Consider the following 21,223-nt stretch of genomic DNA (forward strand, 5'->3'; position numbering starts at 1 on the left):
AAAAATTTTCTAAGAACTTTTCATGTTTTTCAGAATTTTTTGTATTATATAAAGGCCGTAGCCGAATAAGGGGGAGGCAAAAGTGCCCCAGAAGTACTCCAAAAAATTCGAAACTTTTTAAATGAAAAGGACATATCAAAAAACTAATTTAAGCGTAGTATTAATTTTTAATACAGTATACGAGAGATAATGTTGAATTGATAATTGCTGAATTTTAATTAAAATATTATATCTTCGAATATATATATATATTAAAAAATTTTGAAAAAAATGTTTCATACAAAAAAGTTACAGACTAACTTAAAAAAAAGTTGGCAGTTTATTTTAAGACTAAAAAAAATTAAAATATTTTTTAAACGTGAAATTCATAGTGATACCTTTCGAGTATCGTACACTCACGCAATTTTTCGGTAGAAGATTTGTTGATATTTTTAACATATATTTTCTTGAAATTTTTTAAATTGGTACTTCGTAGGTACTTCATAAAATTGGTACTTCATTTATTGTCAAACAAGCTTTTCATAGAATGACAAAATGCAAATATCAAATGCTTAAATAAACCAATTGATAATAAAATGCTGCCTAACATAGGAATGTACTTTCAAATTGCATCATTTCTTCACAATAAATATGGAAAATAATTATCATCAGATAAAGAATTTTCAGATGAGATAATAAATAGAATGAAAATGCAAAGGAATATATTAAATATATTAGCTGTAGAAGTCGAGGAAAATGGTTGATTGAGAAAAGCTTCCGTTCGAAAAAACATTTTGTCCGATGAATTATTAGACTTTCCTGAAATGTCATTTGCTGATCTTAAAATATTTGTTAGACCTTATCAACTTAAACAATCGATTTCATATTTAATTGAAGTGCTTAATGATGATGGCTTATTAAACGTACAATACGTAAAAGATCAAAATAACATACTCAATCACATCACATATTTTTTTTTAACTTTTTAGATACATATATTCGAAGACATATTTTATAATATTATAATTAAAATTCAGCAATTATGCGATTTCTCTCAAATACTTACATGTATATTACAAATTAATACTGCGCCTAAATTAGTTTCTTAAAATGTCTCTCTAATTTAAAAAGTTTCAAATTTTTTGGAGACACTTTTGTCCCCCTTATTCGGCTAAGGCTTTTAATTTTTTAGAAAATTTCTCGCATTTTTTAAATGAATTAGAACATTTTTCAGAAATGCTAAGATAATCTATATTTTTTCTGTAAAACTCTTTATGTATTAAAATTATAGAATATTTTAAGATTTCTCATTTTATAATTTCCAAAGAAAACTTACAAAATCTAAATAAGTTTAAGGGATATTCTTTTTTAGAAATCTTCATAAATTAGGAATATGAAAAATCTGAACTTATCGTTATATTGAATTCGAAGTTTTTGGCCATTTTTTATATCTATAAACATATTATATTTATAAATGTAGCAACGTGTATACATACAAAGGTTTGATATACGTTGCGAATGGAGAAGATTGTACAATCGATCTCCGTACACAGGATCGTGATTAATAAAATCTTCTCGCGTAAAAGTAACAATTTCTTTCCCGGACACGGCGAGACTGTGCTGAATGGAGCTGTAAGGTTGACCGATGTATGACGCGGCTGACATAAGCCAATTTATTGTTTCCTCTTGACACCAGGTCCTAATAGGTTTGTCGGACCATCCAGTGCCGTCGATCTCCTCGCTTTCGTCACCTATCAAAACGAATTTAGAATCAGATCTACAGGCAATATCTGTCAATCTTCAAGCTGTTTATACATTAAAACCGTATAATAATACGATTTGAATACAAAATGTTTCAGATTGATCGAACAATTAAATGCTGAAGTCAGTATATACGGTTTCTCATAAATCGTTGTAACACGTTAATGTTAAAAAGCCCCGGGAAAATGCTACCAGTGAGTACGTCGATAATCGCAGACAGTAAGAAAGTAGTTTAAACCTTAATTCACTACAGATAAATAAGAAAATTGGAAAGATAACGAATTAATTATCTCTCTTGAAGTTACTTTTTTCTTAATAATTTACTATTAGATTCGTTGTTCGAGTTGACAAGAAAAAGGCGAGAACGTGTTAGAAGTATTGCTTTGTTGTGATAACAAATATAAATATTAGTATTATTATTGATGTTAGTAGTAGGATAGCTATGGAGATTCTAACTCACTGTGTTAGTGTGTAAACATATGTGCGGTACTAGAACAATACAGAGCGACCACCTGACATATCTTCCTGTACTAGATAAATGTCCCTCTCCTAGTACAAAAATTATCCTCTCTTTAATATTTTTCTTTTTCCTTTTCAATCACATAAATAGGTAGTTCGGAAAGATATCTACAGAAAATTATACACTCTTGTTAAAATAAAGTTTCCATCTTCTATTCGCAGTCTTGACTTTCTGCATACGGAATGATCTTGTAATAATAATCGTTGATCATAACACAGGTATGCTAATACTAGATTTCATTTTCAATGACTAATTTAACAAACTAAAGTTATATTAATTTTAATTAGAATTTGGAAATTGTGATGTTTACGCAACGGTCAATATAATATAATACCGATAAAGAATTTCTGAATAACTAATTAAAGCGAAGTAATCAACAAGAATTTATACAGATTGAAAATATACCACCGACAAACTAAATTGATTAACAAGTATTGAAATTTATCTTTGTAACTAGTTGATTTGACATTCGTGAAATTTATTGTGTTTCAATTATCTGATTCTTATGTAATTTATTTAAATCATTTTATTGCATTTTATTTATATCATTTTCTTGTTTTACTTGACATACTGCAGATGGCCAATTTTGATCAAAACGTCTATAATTTTTATACATTTAACATAATAAATTTTAAATATGTAACTTTGCGCTACGATCGAATATCTAGTGTGTGACGTATGTTCTTTTTATTTACTGTTTGCAAAAAATAGTGTCACTCCTGGATTTACTTTTTAATTTGGTACAGATATAGATAAAGATAGTATCATTTAGATTTTATAATTTTATAACTTATAATTTTATAATTCATAATTAGTACAATAGTTATTTTTTCGATGTACTCTTAGCGCTTTTTTTTACCTTTTTTAAAAAGGTAAATTAATCAGATTAATCCTAACATCACGCATTTTTTTTCTGTACATATCGACGAATCTCAACAGGTTCCATTTTCTGAAAAATAATTTTTTTAAAGTTTATGTAAAATATCGCCTTAAACTGGATTATGAATTTTTTTAATATAATTGTTCTAATTATTGTACATATAAAATTAAGATAATGTTATTTAAAAAATGTACCAATCAATGCGTCTTTTAATAAAATGAATAAATCTGCCAGAAAAAGTTGCTCTGCAACTTTTGGAAACGAGATATTAATCCTTAAAGTTGACGTCTATTTAAGTTAGCAAATCTAATACATTGTGGAGCAGAGCCCCTCTCTCGTCTTTGTATTAATAATTTCTAATTAAAAAAATACTGATACACCTATTTCCATCAATATAGGGTGCTTCCGATAATTTAAGTTTGAGTTAATTTCACTAGGAGCAAAAAATATGATAGACATAACTATACCTAGTACCTTTATATGATTCATGCGACAACTCAATGTATGCTATGGTTGAGTTAGTTAACAGGTAGCAATAAAATCAAAGAAGCAATAAAAATTTCGCAAAATTTTACAAATGGTGAGATAAAATATGCTTTTATTAATTTAATAATTAATTAAGATTAAATTTACTTAAAGCAACAATTATATAAAATTATCGTGCAGATTTAGAATGCGTTACCGTAAATTTAAGAAATTTACTTTTAACTTCTCGATAAAAAATTTTTCATACATGAATATATATAAACATGTATAAACATACATATACATGTATATAAATATTCATAAACATACCTATACAATTATATATGAAATATGTCCATGCATGTTGAGAATACATTCGTCTTTTTTTTGAAAGTTAAAAAACTTAGTCGAAATTGATATTTTTTCTACTCTTATTACATTACCGAGCGAGCATTTCTTCTTGGTTGGTTCACAACCACGGCTTACTAGGAAATTGCTTCGTCTGGGAACTAAAGAATCCATGTCCAAGAGTAAATGATCATTTTCATCTTCGTGTAAATTAATAAACGATGGATATATCTACAATCACAGAATTTAAAATTTAAAACTGATTTAAAATAGCAGGATTAAAATTTAAAATCAGCTTAAAACAGTTAAAATAAAAAATTTAATTTTAATTGATAAGCAACATTAGCATGCTGTATTCATCAATTAAAATTAAAACTTAAAAATGTAAATTAAAACTTATTTAAACGTTTTTTTCTTATAAAAAAAGTGTTTTTCTTATAATCAATTTTTTAAATCGCGTTGATAGCCTTTACTTCTTAAACATATAGATATATTAATATGATGATATCAACACGTAAATGATGGTAAAATATGTAATAGCAGTATATTCTATGATATACGTGACAAGTATAGAATACAGTAAAATATAACCGTCAGATTTTCCCATCGTATTCAAAACAGAACAGGGCGAATGTTGGAACAAGATTTAATGCGTAAATGTGTTCTCTGGACATTTATTTCTATTATTATCAAAATTTTCGATAATATATTTTGTGAATTATTTGGATCAACCAATTATGATTCCATTGAAATTCCATTCTTATTTTTGGCTTTATTTGATATATGTATGTATAGTTTATTTCAATTAATTAAATCTTTTTTTTTTTCGTATTATGTACTTATTTCATTTTCTATAATAAAGAGTTTTTTATTATCAACATTGAGGCATTTGATTTGAGGATGTGAAAACCATAAAGCGATATACTTTGGAACTTGTAAAAAAATTGTTTCTATCTTTGAAAACGTTTTATAATCCAGTTAAATACAATCGTTTAAAGGCCCTGCAGGAGGTCCCGGGAAAATTTCAACTGGATCTTATTCTGGGTGAACAGACCTACAATTTGATGGAAATAACGATTCACTTGAACCTTTGAAACTTTGCTAAAATCGATCTTGAACTTGAAATTTGGTCATTTTTTCACATTAATCGAGCTCTATTTCTTAAGGCACATATCGTAGAGTTAAGTGAATTATTGCATCGTGTTCAGCAACCAAAAAAACATACAGTACCACATTTAAAACCCGGATTAAGCCATTTTTGCATCAAATCAAACGTATATTAAGGAAAATCGAAATTTAAATCTTTGATTTAAAAATAAAAAATCATTCTACTAGCGACCTCTAATCTTAATATATTTTGCTAAAAATTTAGGGGTATTCTTTTGGTATGAGACAAAAGTTTTTGAGCTGAGAGGCCGATTTAAAAAATAATTTTCTTTTCTTGTATAATAATTTTATATATGAAATATGTCCACACATGTTCATACATCCCTCTTTCTTTCGTAAAATTACTTTTTAATAATGTGATAAAAATAATAATGCGAAAACATAAAAAATAATGGGATAATTTTCACATTGTTCGTTTTAGAAAAAAATCAAGTTTGAAGAAAATGTACAAATACAAAAATAACAATATCTCATAAATAACTACCGAAACTCATATTTTATTGCATTTTGTTATTAAATTTTTCATGACAAATATTATTAAAAATTTTTTTTAATATTTTAAAGCTTTTATTTAAGTCACATTATATAATACATAAGATTATAAGCAAAATAACTTTAACACCTAATTTAAACTTACGTTAAATTTAACTTAACTTATTTTAAATTTAACTTTAATAATTTTAATTCTTTTTAATATTAACCTTTTTCTATTTTAATAAAATAATTTAATTAAAAAAAATTTTATAATCATTATTATTCTAAAAAATAACAGTCTACATTCTTACCAAATACACTGTATAAAAAGTTTAATTACCATAAATTTTAGCATATTGCGTTTCGCCTTTTTATTTAGTTCTCTTGTCAATTTACCGTAATTTGGAAAGTTAAAATTTTCGGTTTTTTTAAAATTCAATATTAAGATTCGATTCATCTGGGTAAATTAAATGTTGGCATTTTTTAAATAATCGCATAATTCGGTTGTTATTCAGATATTTATAGTCCTGTTTGATCTTACGTTACGATCTTAAAAATATCTTTTCTATAATTTTCGAATTTTCAACATTTTAACTATAATGATATCACGGAAATGGTATAAGCTATCTTTAGTTACAGAAGAGTGTAAAAATTAACGTACATACCTATACCGTGACTTAATGAGCAAAGTTACTTGATCTACTAAAATTGTGATTCTCTTAATTTGAATTACATAGAGCTAATGTACACATATACGTATTTTTTGTCTAGTTTCAGCGAAGTGAGATAAGTTTACACTGTGTTTAAATTAAATCTGAGACAGATATTGGAAAAAGATATAAAAATGTTATGAATAAAAGGGAAACGATCAACGATATAAAAGAGCGTAAGAGAAACAAAACAGAAGAAAAAAAACCGTTGGCGTGATCGATGGATATTTAGGATGGTTAAAAAACAAATAAATATTATATAAATTATTTATGCATTCTTATTAAACTCACTTCCAAGTCACTCCTGTCGTAGCTATTAAACGAATCCATTTTCACGCGACTACAGCGCTGGCACTATCACTTTAATTTTGTCATACAATATCAGCGAGAACTATCAATGAGTCAGGCGCGCTCGTGTTAAAAGTAGCATATATTATACTTGTGTAGCGACAATAATTACACGTACGGGAATAAAGCGCGCGGTAATTTACGAAGTACGTGCCGATATTGCACGAGTAAACTCATCGTTCCGAGATGTTCGATTAAAAATACGGAATAGAGGACACACTGCAGTTATTTCAAATCAGACAAGCAACGGCAACTGCGATGGCGATAATGCTCCACCGCGCGACGTCTCTCACGAACGACTGAACTGGACTGGACTGAGCACAGTGAGCACGAGGTCTCCAAATCTCTACTCGACAGGGAATGACGAAGAAAACAAATATGAAACTGCAGTGGGACAGTCGCGGTTGAACAGGTTTCAACGGGGATTTCCCGCATCACAACCGCGGCCAATCACCACCGCTGTATGTCGTACCGCGATAGCTGACGCAATAATTACTTATGCCTCATTGGCGTCGATATTTTCAAAACGGATCATTTTTTTCTGGTCATTTAATTCTACGATAGAATTGAATTTTGATTCAACTTTTTGATTTCTCTGTAAGTAAATGTTGTAGAACGTTTTACTCTGCAAACAAAAATATGCTTTTCAAAAAATCCCATTCAGGAAATGTTAACGTGACAGTCGAATTTTGACGTCAATAATGCAATTTTTTTAATTCTAAATTATAAAAAAGTCGATATAATAAAATGCTGTCTCAATTAAACGCATATATCTTTATCTAATACATTGCAGCGCCACTATTACAAGATCGAGCACCTACTACTCTCTATTTACCATTCTAAATCTTCGCTAAGCATACGTATACACGTGAATCAAGCGCTAATATATTTTTTCCAGGCTTTCAATTTTAGTTTGAGAACTTAATATTGTTCGTTCAAATAATCCGAGATCCGCTGGATACTATTACTATTATATATATGCTACTCATATAACTATATAAACCTTTCATATCAAGCAAATTTTAACATCAGCTATTAATTAAGTTATTAATAAGCAATGAATTATTTAATTTTTGTTCGATTTTCCTGTGAAATCGACTCATTCGGACTTTCTATTTGTGCATATTTTAATTGTGTAAAAATTGTAATCCATAAAGCCAATTTTAAAATTTAAGTATAATATTCGTAATAGTTCCCGTTGCGCTAACATCCCCTTAAAGATCACTAAAACATTTCATAATTGCCTTTTGCAATTTTCCGTATTTTTATATTTTCACAAAAAGAGAATAAATTATTGCAAAGTATGTGATGCCGAATAGTATCAAAACTATATTTTCAATTTTTATTTATATCTCCTTGAAAAAGACACTAACTTAATTTTTATAACTTCTTAAATTTTTTCGGAAATAAATGGATTTGTGCTCAGTCGATTTTTAAAAAATATAAATATAATTCAGCTATAATCTAAAACATGTATAATAATTGAATAAATATTATGACTTTATATTATAGGTATGTATGTATAGCAAATTATAAAGAAAAAATTACACAGCAGTGTAAAGTTATACAACAAAGAAGCCAAAATTGTAGAATCAAAAAATGAAGCATTAACTGCTGAAGCATGTTAATTAAGAACCTAAATTTGATAAATAATTTTAAAACCTATAGTTTAAAAAATCACGGGCAATTAAAATTACGAAAAGAGCCGATTTTTTTCAAGTCATAATTAAAATTCAGAAAGGACTTACTTAAAAAAGTGATCAAAATTTAGGGTACCGTATATAAAAAAAGAAATAAAACAATAGATAATTTTAATATATTAATTTAGCAATAAAGAAAAATAACATCAAAATTTCGCAACTATTCTCTTCCTTACAGTTTTTTGTTTATCGATCTATGTTTTAACATAACGCTTTGCTGTAAACCTTTGTAATTCTCCAAGTATTCAAATTTTCCAATGTCGATTAAACTTTTAAAAATTTGTCGATTAAAATTAATTAATCGGCAAATTATATGTTCGGAATATTCAGAAAAAATTTTCTAAATAATAAAAATTCTATGGTTTATTCTATGGTTTCAAATCTATCGATTAGATCGAATTGAAAATAAAATATATAATTTTCACTAGTTGCGGGAAATAAAATTTCAATTGCAAAGAGTCGAAGAACACTCCAAGAAGAGCGAGTATTCTAGAATCTAGATTGATAAATGATTTAACTAGGGAATAGTCACTTCTAAAATGTTGTATTACCTAGGATGTTTTTTTACATCCAAATTAAAAGTTACTATCATTAAAAAATAAATAGAATATATACACGCTCGATATTACCAAAATGATTTATATAATAAGAAAAAATAACCACTAAATGAGCAAATACGAAATTCTTAATAAAAACGAATTAAGATATATTCATATAATTAAATTACAGAATGTATACGAGAATAATGGTCGCAAGATGTTTTGTATTCACAGTCTTCATTAATTGCATAAAAATCGGAGTATAAATGGTACGTTTGATTGATTTCAAATTACATATTATATGATCAGAAAATATTCTTCACATAGGTAATGTTAAGATGCTTTTCTATGTATTTTCTCATAATAATGAGCGGTTGAGACGCAGCGTATTTTCATAAGTCTTTCACACATATGCATCCTCATAATAAAAGAAAACAATTTATCGTTATTAAGCGAAAATATGTTTTCGTCAAACTAAGTAACGAAATTGAAATAAAATATCTTAAACAATATCAAATCAATAAGCTATAGTCAAATTAATAAAAAATAATCATTTAGAGAACTTTAATAATGATTTATAGTCAAATCAGTAAAAATTATTAATATAATAATTATTACTGTCATTAATTACATATTATATATACTATTGATTGTTCTATAATTTATTAATATTTAAAATCGTATACAGATTTACTTATTATCTTCTTAAAATATAAGACGAAAAAAAAATAGATATAGATTTTCGGTCAGTAAAGAAATCTAACTATAAACTTTCTCTTTTTCGCTACTTGAATGTAAAAATTATCTTGTGTAATTATTCCTGGATACTTAAACGGAGTACAAATAATTGAGATAATACTTTCAAATTTGTAAATAATATGCTTTTGAGTATTTTGTGGTGGGCGCCTATGTTTGACTTTATTTATAGTATGTACGTAGTGATGCACAGAGTAGATATACATACACGTCGATATAGTCGCGATCTTCCTTACGATATTCTATATATGTATATATAAAAAAAATTGATGATGTGGAGATACAAATATATATATATATACATACACATATATATTTGTATATCCACATCGATTTTTTTTACAAGTAATTTGTAATAATTAGCTTTTAGAAAAATGTACGCGTGTACAATAAAATTATAATGATGAACATTTTCACATCTGCTCCCTGCAGTATATTATAACATTAAATATACGATTATGACGTTAAGTAATTAAATAATTTTTATGACATTACTAAATTAACTATTATTTATTATATTCCTTTAATCTTTTATTACTTTAATTATAATTTAATTAAATATAATTCCTTATATTTCTTTTATTATATACATAATTATTTATTATTATACTTCTTAATTTATTTAGTTAAATACAATTCTTTATATTTCTTTTACGTTCTTTGGATTGCGATAGATATTTATATTTCCAAACGTATTACATATCGCATCGTATAATTACGTACGATTAATTGAAAATATCCAACTAAATAACCGATTGATTCGGAGGAAAGGCATCCGTGAAAGAACACGTTGCTTACGTTTATGGATAATTATACCTGCAATTACCATAAACCCTAGACATGTGTTAGTAGTTGTGCAAACGTAAGCACTATGAATCATTTTGATGTATATTTCGCAATTCGTTAGGAAAAAGACTAGGCTCTGCTTCTAAAAATATGGACATTTTTACGGCGGAACGTTCTATCTCATTATTATCGATTCGTTGAAGAATATGATATACAAATTTTGAAGTACAATATAATTAACATAAATATGTGGAAAACAGATTCCCAGTAATTTCGCAGATCTGCGTAAAAAATGTATCAACGATATGAAAGAAATATGCATGGAGTATATATAGTCTTTTAAAAAAATTCCTTCTGTTTAAAACACATATCTCTTCTTGCCTAATTATACTTTACAAAAATAATAATTATAAAAGACAAGTGTAATTTAATAAGTACGAAAATTCATAAAACAAACAAGTTAACTCTTATGTATTGCTATATTGAAATAGACTTGTTTGTTTATGAAATAATTTGGAGCAGAAAAGAATAAAGAAGTAAAAGAAGTAAAAATTTTTAGTAACGAGTAAATAGATCAAGTCAGTAACAAAGTTATTATTCATCCATAAAAGGAAATAAGATAAAATTTGATAGAGAAAACTGAGAGGATCTCAATTAACCATGTCTCATCATTACACTAAAAACAATCCATGTACTCTGACATGGAAATTATACGTCTATGACTGGAAATTCAATTATGACTGGAAAATTTTTTTCTAGATTTTTTGAAGTAAAAATACATTCTTCTTCTTCTTACGTGAGTCCTCTGGCCTGTGTTACACCTCTCTCATACTTGTGGTGTGCGCGTTTATTATTAAATGAAAATACATATTAATGTTGAAATATTAGGTACCGCGAAAGTTCGCGTCATTTTTTCAAGAGACATTTATAGGGGAAAAAACGACATGAACTTTCCGCGGTACCTAATATATGTGATACATAGTATTATTTTAATGCAAAAATAACTTGTAGTTTTACATTCAAGCAGTATTTTTACAATATAAACGAAAAAAAAACCAATTCCATACGAAATTCAACATTCATGCAGAATATATCAGCAAATTAAAAAAAATAAAGATAAAAATGATGTTTCAAAGGTACGCGGTTTGACGTGCAATGATATTAAAAACATAAAAGTACTTAATGTATTGCATTTAATTTTAGGTTCTCCAATTTGAAAAAAAAAAAGGTTAATCATCGCAAGTTTGCATTTAAAATATAAGTTAAATTTTAAGTTTAATGGGGAAAAAATTGGTAAAAATTATTTAAAATATTTATTAGAAATTTGTTTTACTAAAAGTTTTTTGAATTGTTGATAAATAACAATCACAACTTTTTTATTTTAACCATCAAACAAAATCAAATTCTTAAAAGAAAAATAGTACCGTTTTTTTTTAAATCTAATAGTTTCAATATTAATATGTGAAACGATTATATCAGAATAAGAAAATTCTTTATTAAATAGAATACCGCTCTTTCGAATGTGTATCTGTCAAACAAATGTTGAAGGCATTATTTTATTATTATTTTATTAAAACATGGGTAAAAATTTCTCATTGAGAAATCTCATAATGCTGCAACTATTATTTCATTCAATGTGGTTTTTTAATCAGAGGTAATTAAACTTTGCTATGTCTATCTATAGATGAAGTGAGACCCCATAATTGGACTCTAAGATGAAAGTACATAAAGTTTTTTGTAGTTCTCGGTTATCGGATCTTGCTAACGATGACTGTTCGATACCTTTTTCTTTGTTCCTAAAAACTTATAGAACGGAAAAGAAGAATTTTCTGTGCCACTTGGAATTGGACGTACTACAATGGGTGTATTCAGAACGATAATTGCTCACTGAGTGCTCAGTGAGCTCTTTCATTTTATTGGTCTATATTTTAGAATCTAACGGAATATGTCGATCAGATGCAAGAGCTCACTGAGCGCTCAATCAGCGATCGTGCTTCTGGATGCACTCATATGTCTAGTGGTAGTCATTGAGCGGGAATTCGTCGTCTTTGAGCGGGACTCAGGGGAATTGCCAGGCACAAAAGTACGAGTCTTTAAGATCATTAATTTCCAGACAAATTCATATTTGAAACATTTTTCTACGATTTTTTGACAAAGTTATAGCGTTTTAAAGAAAGTGTTACAAAATGGACAACTTTTTCTTGTAAACTCAGTATAACTCAGAAACAAATTATTATAGGAAACTTTACCAAAAAGGAAATTAAAATGTGAATTTTTAATTTTAACTCTTTAATTTAATTACATCTTTTTTTAACAGTGTATATAAATTCACACAGAGTTATATAAGTACTTAAGCAATAAGAATCTTATTAGATCGTACATTTTGAAACTCATCAAATAGGAAATAGGAAATCTTGGCCACGGTCTAAGCTGCGATCTTTTTAATGCTTAGTACTTAAGATCCAGCTAGACCTAAAAGGTATTCAATCTTTTACTTTGATACCGATTAATCTTAATAATATTGATGTTACCCATGTTATTTTGTTATAATAATGAAAAAATAACCGGAAAGTAAATGAAAAGACTTTTTACTTTTTGAATAACTGCAACTATAACATATTACTTTTTAGAGTCAATAACTTGTAACAATAACCAGTTACTTTACGAAGTAACTTTCCTAATCCTGTAAGTAACTTTCAGTCTGTTTTTCTAAAAAAAAAACGAGACTTTGTTAAAAAAAATTTATGCTATTATTTTAATTTATTTAAAGCTGTAGAATCACTCCCTTTCCGGAAGTATATCACGTACGTCTGTTTATTTTGTATTAAATGCATCTCTGCAAAAATTTAATAAATACAGATAAATGCGCATACTTCATCGAGTTATGTTAGAACAGCAAGCCAATCTTCCATGTGTTATAAATATGAAAATATATGAATTATTTAATTTTATTAAAAGATTTATACTTTTTTACGATTTACCTATTTTTTGTTTTCATCGCAAGCCATTTGAGATGCAAGATTTGCAAATTTTGCCATATAGTCCACACTGTTTTCTCCCATGAGGCATTGCATATGTGACACAACCTGAAATATCATTATAAAGCAGGCAAGCATTTACAATAAAAAGTATAAGATAAAATAATATTTAATGTAAATTGTGTATTTATATTTACATCAGAAGAAGGACGAGTATCTTCCATAATTTGTTCACCTGCTTGACTTCTTTGTGAACCTTTCATAGGCGATTCAAGCTGTCCTAAGAAACTGCTTAATGAAAAATCTGCAACCTATAATTCGATTGTTCTGCCGATTAATTTTTCACACAAAAATATATTATGCACATTTATACTGATTATAAATATTTTGATTAATTACCTCGCTATTTAACCATTGATGTTCACCTTCCTTAAGAATTTGAGTAGCGCTAGTAATAATTGAATTAGAGTTCTTTGTATCTCCACTTGTCTCTAAAGCGTCTAAGAAAGTTTTGTCCTGAGCATCGTTCGCATTTACTGTTATTTTATTAGTTTGCATTTGACATACACTAGCATTGGTTGTCAAATTTTCTGATGACATATTTGGCGCAGATACAACAGGCAATACCCTTTGTATAACGAGACTTTTCTGCCTCACTGTTCTACCTCGCTTACAAAAGCGTGTTTTAAATTTCTGTAATATTTATGCGTATATAGAAAATCTTATATATGTATAAGGTGTCCTAGATCTACAGGATCACCTTGCATTATAATAGGTAGAGCGAAATAAACTAAATAAAAAAAACCTGTACTATTTTGTAATTTGTATAATAGTTAATGAGATATTAATTTCTAAAGCTAGTATTTCTAAAAACTAGCATGGCTTACCGCCAAGTATAAGGCGCGGCAAGCAAGATAAGATCACCATCGTAGATTAAAGTACCATTAGGGGCTCCGCACAATAAAAGGAACAGGGAACAGAGAACAGAAAATAAAGAGCTTCACACATGAAATGCATAACAGAGCATAAGTATAACATAAGGCCGCTAAACCAATGAGCATCTTATGTAAATCAATATATGGCGACATTATGCTAGATGCTCTGTTATGTATTTCATGTGTGAAGCCCTTGAGAATTTCAACCAATCAGAAATCATATATTGTGGAATACACACTGCGTATTCCACAATACATGATTTCTGATAGGTTGAAATTCTTATTCTCTGTTCTCTGTTCCCTGTTCCTTTTATTGTGCGGAGCCCCTTAAGCCGTAATCACACTACTGACTCCCGACTATTGACTCGGACTCCCGACTATCATTCTACTAATCACAGCAAGGTAGCAGCCGACTCTGACTGCTGACTCGAGAATAGAAATCACTCTATTCGATCGACTTTGAGTCGGGAGTCGGGAGCCAGAGTCAGGAGCCTGTAGTGTGATAAAGACAATGAATGACTTATAGCGTATTCGATTTACTGACTCGACCCGACCCCGAGTCAATAGTCTGTTCTGTTTAGCTGCAAAAGAAGAGCTAAATTGTGTAAGAAATGCAGCTAAAAAGAACAGACTGTTGATTCAGAGTCGGGTCGAATCGGTAATCGAATACGCTATTATTGTTACGGTGTTAAAAGTGGTCCGACTAAATTTTTGCGTAAGCAGCTCTGTGATTATTTTGGGTTAGATTATATAACTTTTACGTCTTAAACATTTTTATATTTTCCGAGAAATTTCGATGTCAAAGTTAAAATAAAATACTATATATTATATTGAATTTAATAATACTTACATCAAGTTGTGTCTTAAATGCATCAGCTGTACCAATCTTATGATACGTTTGGGGAATGAGAGGTCTTCTGAATGTAGATTCTTTAATAGACAGGACTCGAGACGAAATTACTGTTTCATTACTTCCTGATGTATTATCGTATACCTAATAGAAATATTTTGTAGTATTAAAAAAATTTGACTCGTCTTGAAATGCAACAGGAATCTCTATATCAAAATGAACAAGATATCTGTTACATCTTACTTTGTTAGTACCATAATTATGTTTCGCCAGTGACAATAATTTTTGTAAGACCAAACATATACTGTTATCGTGCATAATACTCGATGATGCTGAATTAGTTGTATATTGTCCATTAGGTAACCAATCCCACCAATATTCAAGTATAATTTTTGATTCGCGACCAAACTGTAAATTAAACTTAGAATATTAGAAGAGATACTTCGAATAATGCAGTATAAATGTAAAAGCAAATTGCGATTACTTGATGACTGAGAAGATTAAATGTGACAAATAGTAATAAATGTAATTTGCGCACCATTAGAAAAAGATCGCCCACGGTAATTGTGTTTGCTTCTTCGACGTTCCAACCCTTTCGAATTCTCTCGATAGTTTCTCTACCAGGAAACCTATTTGGTTCTGAATGATGTTCTGATGGCGGTTTTTCTGTATTATTTATAATCGCTGGTTTTTCGGATATATTGCTTCCAGTTTCTAAGAGATCCATATCACTACTGATATCTGGCAGTGTACAATTTTCATCAGTGCGGTTTAAAATCTTTTTATCCGATTTATATCGTTTAATGCCCTTTTTCCCTACTCCTTTTAAATATTGGACAGAGCCTAACAAATCTTCCCGTGAGCTTTTCAGACCGAGACGTTTTTCATATGAATTCAAACTGACACTATTGCTAGTAAGATATTCTCCAAGATTAACCATTGGCAAGGCAATTTTACAGCCTTCTGGTGGAGCAACTCGTAATAAACAAGTATCTTTTATATCGTTAGCAACAAGATTTTCTACCGTGGAACACTATAAATACTTATAAGGATTATGAATATTTAAATAAATTTCATTGTGCGTAGTTGAAAACACAATAACGAATGAGAAGAAAATATACATATAATTACGACATAAGAAAGCCAAATTGTTGCAATAGATATAAGGATACCGTGGTATATTTTGCGAGTCGCCATCGTTGTTGCAAAAATATTAATAAACTTGAGAGACGTCTCTGTATGGGGAGAAGTGTACGAACTCTTGGATTCATGGATGCTGCTTGCACTTGCCACCAAGCCATGTTGTTACGCGGTCGTAGTTCTATCACTATTCTAGATGGTAATTTAATTTCTTCCTGCCAATCTAAAATAAAACAAATATTTTAAATTTCAGTGTTAATCAATTTTTTACTATAAATAAAAAACCAAGGTATATATATTACTATGTAAATATGACTACATTTACATGGCCTGATTTTCACTGAAGTTACAACATCTGATATTGTAACTACGCTATTTTACAAAGTTGTTACATCAATGTGATAACTTGAAATCGTTTGGTAAAGAGGCTTAGCATTACTACACCAATGTAAAAACGATGTGTAAATGCTATGTCGCGATGTTATAATTTCGGCGTAAATTTAAAAACTAAAAATTCACTTTGCTTGTTTACTTATTTACATTCTTTCATTCTTTCAGCTTGGTGGAAACAAGAATTTATAAACCTGAACCTATAAATATGACTCACTTAAGTAGGAGTTGTAACATCAGTGTTACTAATTCTAAGTCAAGTTTAGAAGCCATGTAAACTAAGGTGATCAACTTCTTTTAAGAAGGCAAAGAGAGACATTAAAAAAAATTCAATATTAATTGTAATTAAATTTTAATAAATTCATTTTTTAAATAATTGCTAACGAAACATAAGCAATATATTATATTATTGTATTTGTAAATAACTAATAACACTTAATGTATAACATCACACAAAATCACAACAAAAATTACATAAGTTATGAGAACATATTTTAATTTTTAAAATTATATTTTTCTACTAAATGTATTTTATGAATAATATCTAGGTTTTTAAATTAAAAAATCATAAAATTCTTCACATATTAATTGAAAATTACATGTACATTTCACACTTATTTTCACATATTATTTTACCTTTATTATTTTCAAATTTAAAAGAGGAACAACCCTGACAGAAAAATTTCGCTGAAATTATTCCACATTTTGGAACACTTTTCGGTAAAATTTCAGTTAATTGCAGTGATTTTTAAAGCTGACAAATTCAATTTTAAAAAAATTTCAGCAAAAATTTCAGAGAAATTTCAGTTCAATTTCAGATATTTTTCAATATGTCAACTGGAAAATTCACTTTCAATGAAATTTTAGCAATTTTCAGCAATTTCACTGAAATGTTCCAAAACGTGGAATAACTTCAGCAAAATTTTTTCACCAGACAATTTATAATCGTGTCCTAATTTAGAACAAAATTTGGGAAGCAGGACACAGAGTTAAAATTTGAAACTGTCCCTCCTAATTTGAAACGGATAGTCGCTAAGATATAAATGCAGAAATTTTTTATGTAGAAATATTTTAATTCACAAAAATATACTGAAAAAAAAAGTAAAAACTTTGTCTTTAAATATCTTATATTACAATACAATAATGTGTGATGTAGCATAATATACTTTTTAAATATTGTATACATTAAATATTATATATTAAAAATTTCAGATACCTTCTAACTGGTTTAACTTTCTAAGTGCTCTACATATTGGTGTTTTAACTCTCATTGTTTTTCCTCTAAGCCTGACTTGTGTAGATCCCCAATATACCAATTCATTTAATCTTAAGTGAACTTTCTCATGAATACGAGGTAATTTTCTTCTAAGTTCACCATAATTTATTAGTCCATATAATTCCTGAGATGTTTTTTTGACATCTATGTATAAAAGAACATACTACATTTGACAACATATTACATATTCAGACAGAATCATAGGATGTTTTTGGGGCTAAACTAGTGTACTTTTGAAATTTAAGTGAAATAGATATACATTTAATATTTGGCAAAGAAAGAAAGACAATTCTAATATACAATATAGTGTAGGAATGAAAAAACAGACCTGTAATGAGTTTTCATCAAGGTGTTTAAATGTTTGTACACATTGTATTTATATATTAATATAAATATTCATGCATATTCGTATTATGTTAATATAAACATATTAACCTTCTGAGAATTTAAGATGCTTTGATATTTTTAACCATGTTCTGTAATAAAAATGTCGTATTTGCTCTTTATTTTTTATCATGATGTCTGAGAGACCTCGTTTTTTTCCTTGATTTAGAAAGTAGCTTTGTAAAGCATCGAAATCTTTGCCGTATTCATTAAGTGCTTTAAAAAAAGTATTTTTATCCTCCATGGACCATAACTCACAGGAACGTTTGAGAGATTTAACTTTAACCTCTGCTGTCTCTTCCTCTTTTGCATCTGTTTAAATAAAAAAATTTATCGTTTAATTTTAATATTGTAACAGTTTAAAATATTTGTTATATAAATTATATGAATAGTGTGTGATATTTATTTAGAATAATTATTTCTCCCCTAAAATCTACTCATTCGACGCGTATTTATTCAAAGCTAAAGAATCTGGCAGAAAAACGCGGCGATCAGCCTCGCCAGTATCCAAAAAATCCAAAGAATTTTATATAATCGGCAATGACAATACGAATCCATTTCTATCTATTTCAATTCCCAAGGAATTTCCTTGTTTTATTTCAATTGCGCAGCAGTCAATTTGTTCAGCCAATAGAATACTAGCATCTGATTGTAAATTTTTTATTGTAGTTTGTATAATTAAAGCACATAGTAATTAAGGCACAGTATACATAACGCTGCATCGAGTCGAGATGACAAATATTTTAAACTTTGAAGTCTCGAATTTTAACACTTAAGCCTATTCTACAATGTGATTTTTGTTTCCTGTTGCTTGCTTTTTACTATTTTTTGACATCTTGTCTTTTTACTTCTTATCCGGTTTCTTGTTTTATGTTGCCCGAGATAAAAGTTATGGCCATTCTACACTGTGCTTTTTGTTTCCTGTTTCTTGCTGTTTGTCTCTTACCTTGATCAAAAAGGTAAGAGACAATCAGAGACAGACAGCAAGAAACAGGAAACAAAAAGCACATTGTAGAACAGCCAACTAACTTTGAATAACTAACTTTGAAAGAAACAAGAAATACAATTGTCAATAAAACGGTTGCAAAGGAGAAAAAAGCAAAAGGTAAAAAGCAAGAAACAGGAAACAAAGAGCACATTGTAGAATAGGCTTTTATGGCTGTTCTACTATGTACCTATTTGTCTCTTGTCTTTTTGATCAAGAAGGCAAGAGACAAATAGCAAGAAACAGGAAACAAAAGGTACATTGTAGAACAGTCATAATAACTTGATTCACGAGACCAACCACTGCGTTTTTCTGCCAAATTATTTCATTTTAAGTGAATATGCATTGAACGAGTACATTTTTATTAAAATTTTAAGAGGATAGAAGGGGGGAATGGATATTTTAAACAATTATCTGTAAACAAACCTTTTTTCTCAGTGCTGTTAACATCGTTGTCAATTTTGAACTTTTTAGCACCGCGAACAACACGAACTTGTGTATTCTTACTATCTATTAAACATTTTGCATCCAAATATATTTGATTCACTTGAGAACACACTGGAGTCACATTACCAAAGTCAGTATCTTCACATTTTGTAGGATCTTCTGTCATGTTATATATTTGTTGCAATTTACAAGACAGATATTTTCAATGTGTTTAAAATCACAATGAATATTAAAATATTTTAAATTTAGAATTAATTGCAACGAATAACATTGCAAAGTATATAATAAGCAAATATACGTATAAAATAATTTGTGCAATAATTTATTATTACTTTCCGGATTTCAGTAAACACCAAGAGCCAGGAATATTTTTCTTTAGCTTCTTTTTTGTTGGATAATCAGATAATTCCTCAGTCGAGCTTCCTCACTACCAATTTTGATAAAAATTATCATTCGACATGTTTTCCCGTGGAGATAAAAAACGACCGAATCCAACTATCCAACTCCAACCGAACCAAATGGAATTTTTCTCGGCAGCAAAAATTAACTTCTAGAGAGGCCAAATTGTCGTCTTGTAACGCTGAGCTGTGGCGCCTTTAGGTTACTAGAAGTTTAAGTTGGCATTCCTGCGCGGATATATCTTTTCGAGTTTCCCTTCAGTTAGTTGAGAGTAGAGTCAGATCTGTTAGTTTTTTGATAATCTCTGTATAATGACTTTTGTATTCTCTGACGACAAATAAATTACTTATCAGTTTGTAATTATAAATACAGCATTAGTTGTTTGTCGGAACACATTACCAGTTCCCACAGAGCCACTACTTGTAGCGGTATCTACCAAAGCAGGATAAACTTCTTTGCCAAGAGTTTGACAAAAATACAAAAATTCACGGTCACCCTAGAGTCCTAGATTTATCAGAGAGGCGCAACCGGTGTTATGCATTCTGATTCGCTGTTGCAATCTGACCAATTGCGTGACTTGGCAGCCTTTTATAATACTAGCGACATATTTCTATTTCATTTTATCCTATATATTCTATCTCACATTATCCTACACGTTTTTGGCTGCGGTCCATTTGACGCTACAAACGCTTCGAAGCGTTTTTGATTAGTCAATTTGTAAAATTCTTTGTTCTGATTGGTTGCTCAAACGCTTCGAAGCGTTTGTAGCGTTAAGTGGACCGCAGCCTTTATCTTGTTTGACATAGTTTAAAGGCAATTTCATAGCATGTCGGCCATGTTTAGTACTCTCCTTAGCACCTTTGTTATACTGACTTAGGCCCAGTTTCACAACTCACGATAATAACTTTTAACCGAGGTTCAACTTATTTCTCATCTTTTTCCAATTCTAGAATTGAAAAGAGATAATTAATAAGTCGAACCTCGGTTAAAAGTTAACCGTGGCCGG

The 21,223-nt window shown here is 28.9% G+C and overlaps 3 protein-coding genes across 6 annotated transcripts in view; 1 reads left to right on the forward strand and 2 right to left on the reverse strand.

The window, feature by feature from the left end:
- The window catches only part of LOC108771144 (claspin), a 25,587-nt gene extending 19,102 nt beyond the window's left edge, over positions 1-6,485 (forward strand). Inside the window, exon 10 of the mRNA XM_018523070.1 lies at positions 6,366-6,485. The gene's annotated coding sequence lies outside the window, so the exon portion shown is untranslated. The remainder of the gene's footprint in view (positions 1-6,365) is intronic.
- Positions 1-6,634, reverse strand: part of LOC108770674 (DNA-binding protein D-ETS-3) — an 11,991-nt gene extending 5,357 nt beyond the window's left edge. The window contains 5 exon segments of the mRNA XM_018522357.1: positions 1,476-1,770; positions 1,773-1,871; positions 1,874-1,974; positions 4,049-4,184; positions 6,596-6,634. Of these exon segments, the coding sequence (XP_018377859.1) occupies positions 1,476-1,770; positions 1,773-1,871; positions 1,874-1,974; positions 4,049-4,184; positions 6,596-6,634 (670 nt within the window).
- On the reverse strand, positions 1,657-20,040 carry crm (cramped chromatin regulator). 4 transcript variants are annotated; one of them, XM_018523085.1, is made up of 11 exons: positions 19,798-20,040; positions 18,438-18,698; positions 17,943-18,146; positions 16,369-16,559; positions 15,735-16,229; positions 15,440-15,604; positions 15,197-15,340; positions 13,811-14,104; positions 13,609-13,722; positions 13,415-13,519; positions 1,657-1,730 (listed from the first exon to the last, which is right to left on the reverse strand). In XM_018523085.1, exons 1-10 carry the CDS (start codon positions 19,982-19,984, stop codon positions 13,415-13,417), a joined length of 2,160 nt encoding a protein of 719 aa, XP_018378587.1. In that variant the 5' UTR covers positions 19,985-20,040; the 3' UTR covers positions 1,657-1,730. The 4 variants fall into 4 exon arrangements, with proteins under 4 accessions (XP_018378587.1, XP_018378594.1, XP_018378599.1 ...); XM_018523092.1 differs by lacking the exon at positions 1,657-1,730 and adding an exon at positions 4,113-4,184; XM_018523097.1 differs by lacking the exon at positions 1,657-1,730 and adding an exon at positions 9,175-9,309.
- Between the last annotated feature and the right edge of the window lie 1,183 nt (positions 20,041-21,223).

Source organism: Trachymyrmex cornetzi, unplaced genomic scaffold, assembly GCF_001594075.2.
Source record: "Trachymyrmex cornetzi isolate Tcor2-1 unplaced genomic scaffold, Tcor1.1 scaffold1002, whole genome shotgun sequence".
Lineage (NCBI taxonomy): Eukaryota > Metazoa > Arthropoda > Insecta > Hymenoptera > Formicidae > Trachymyrmex > Trachymyrmex cornetzi.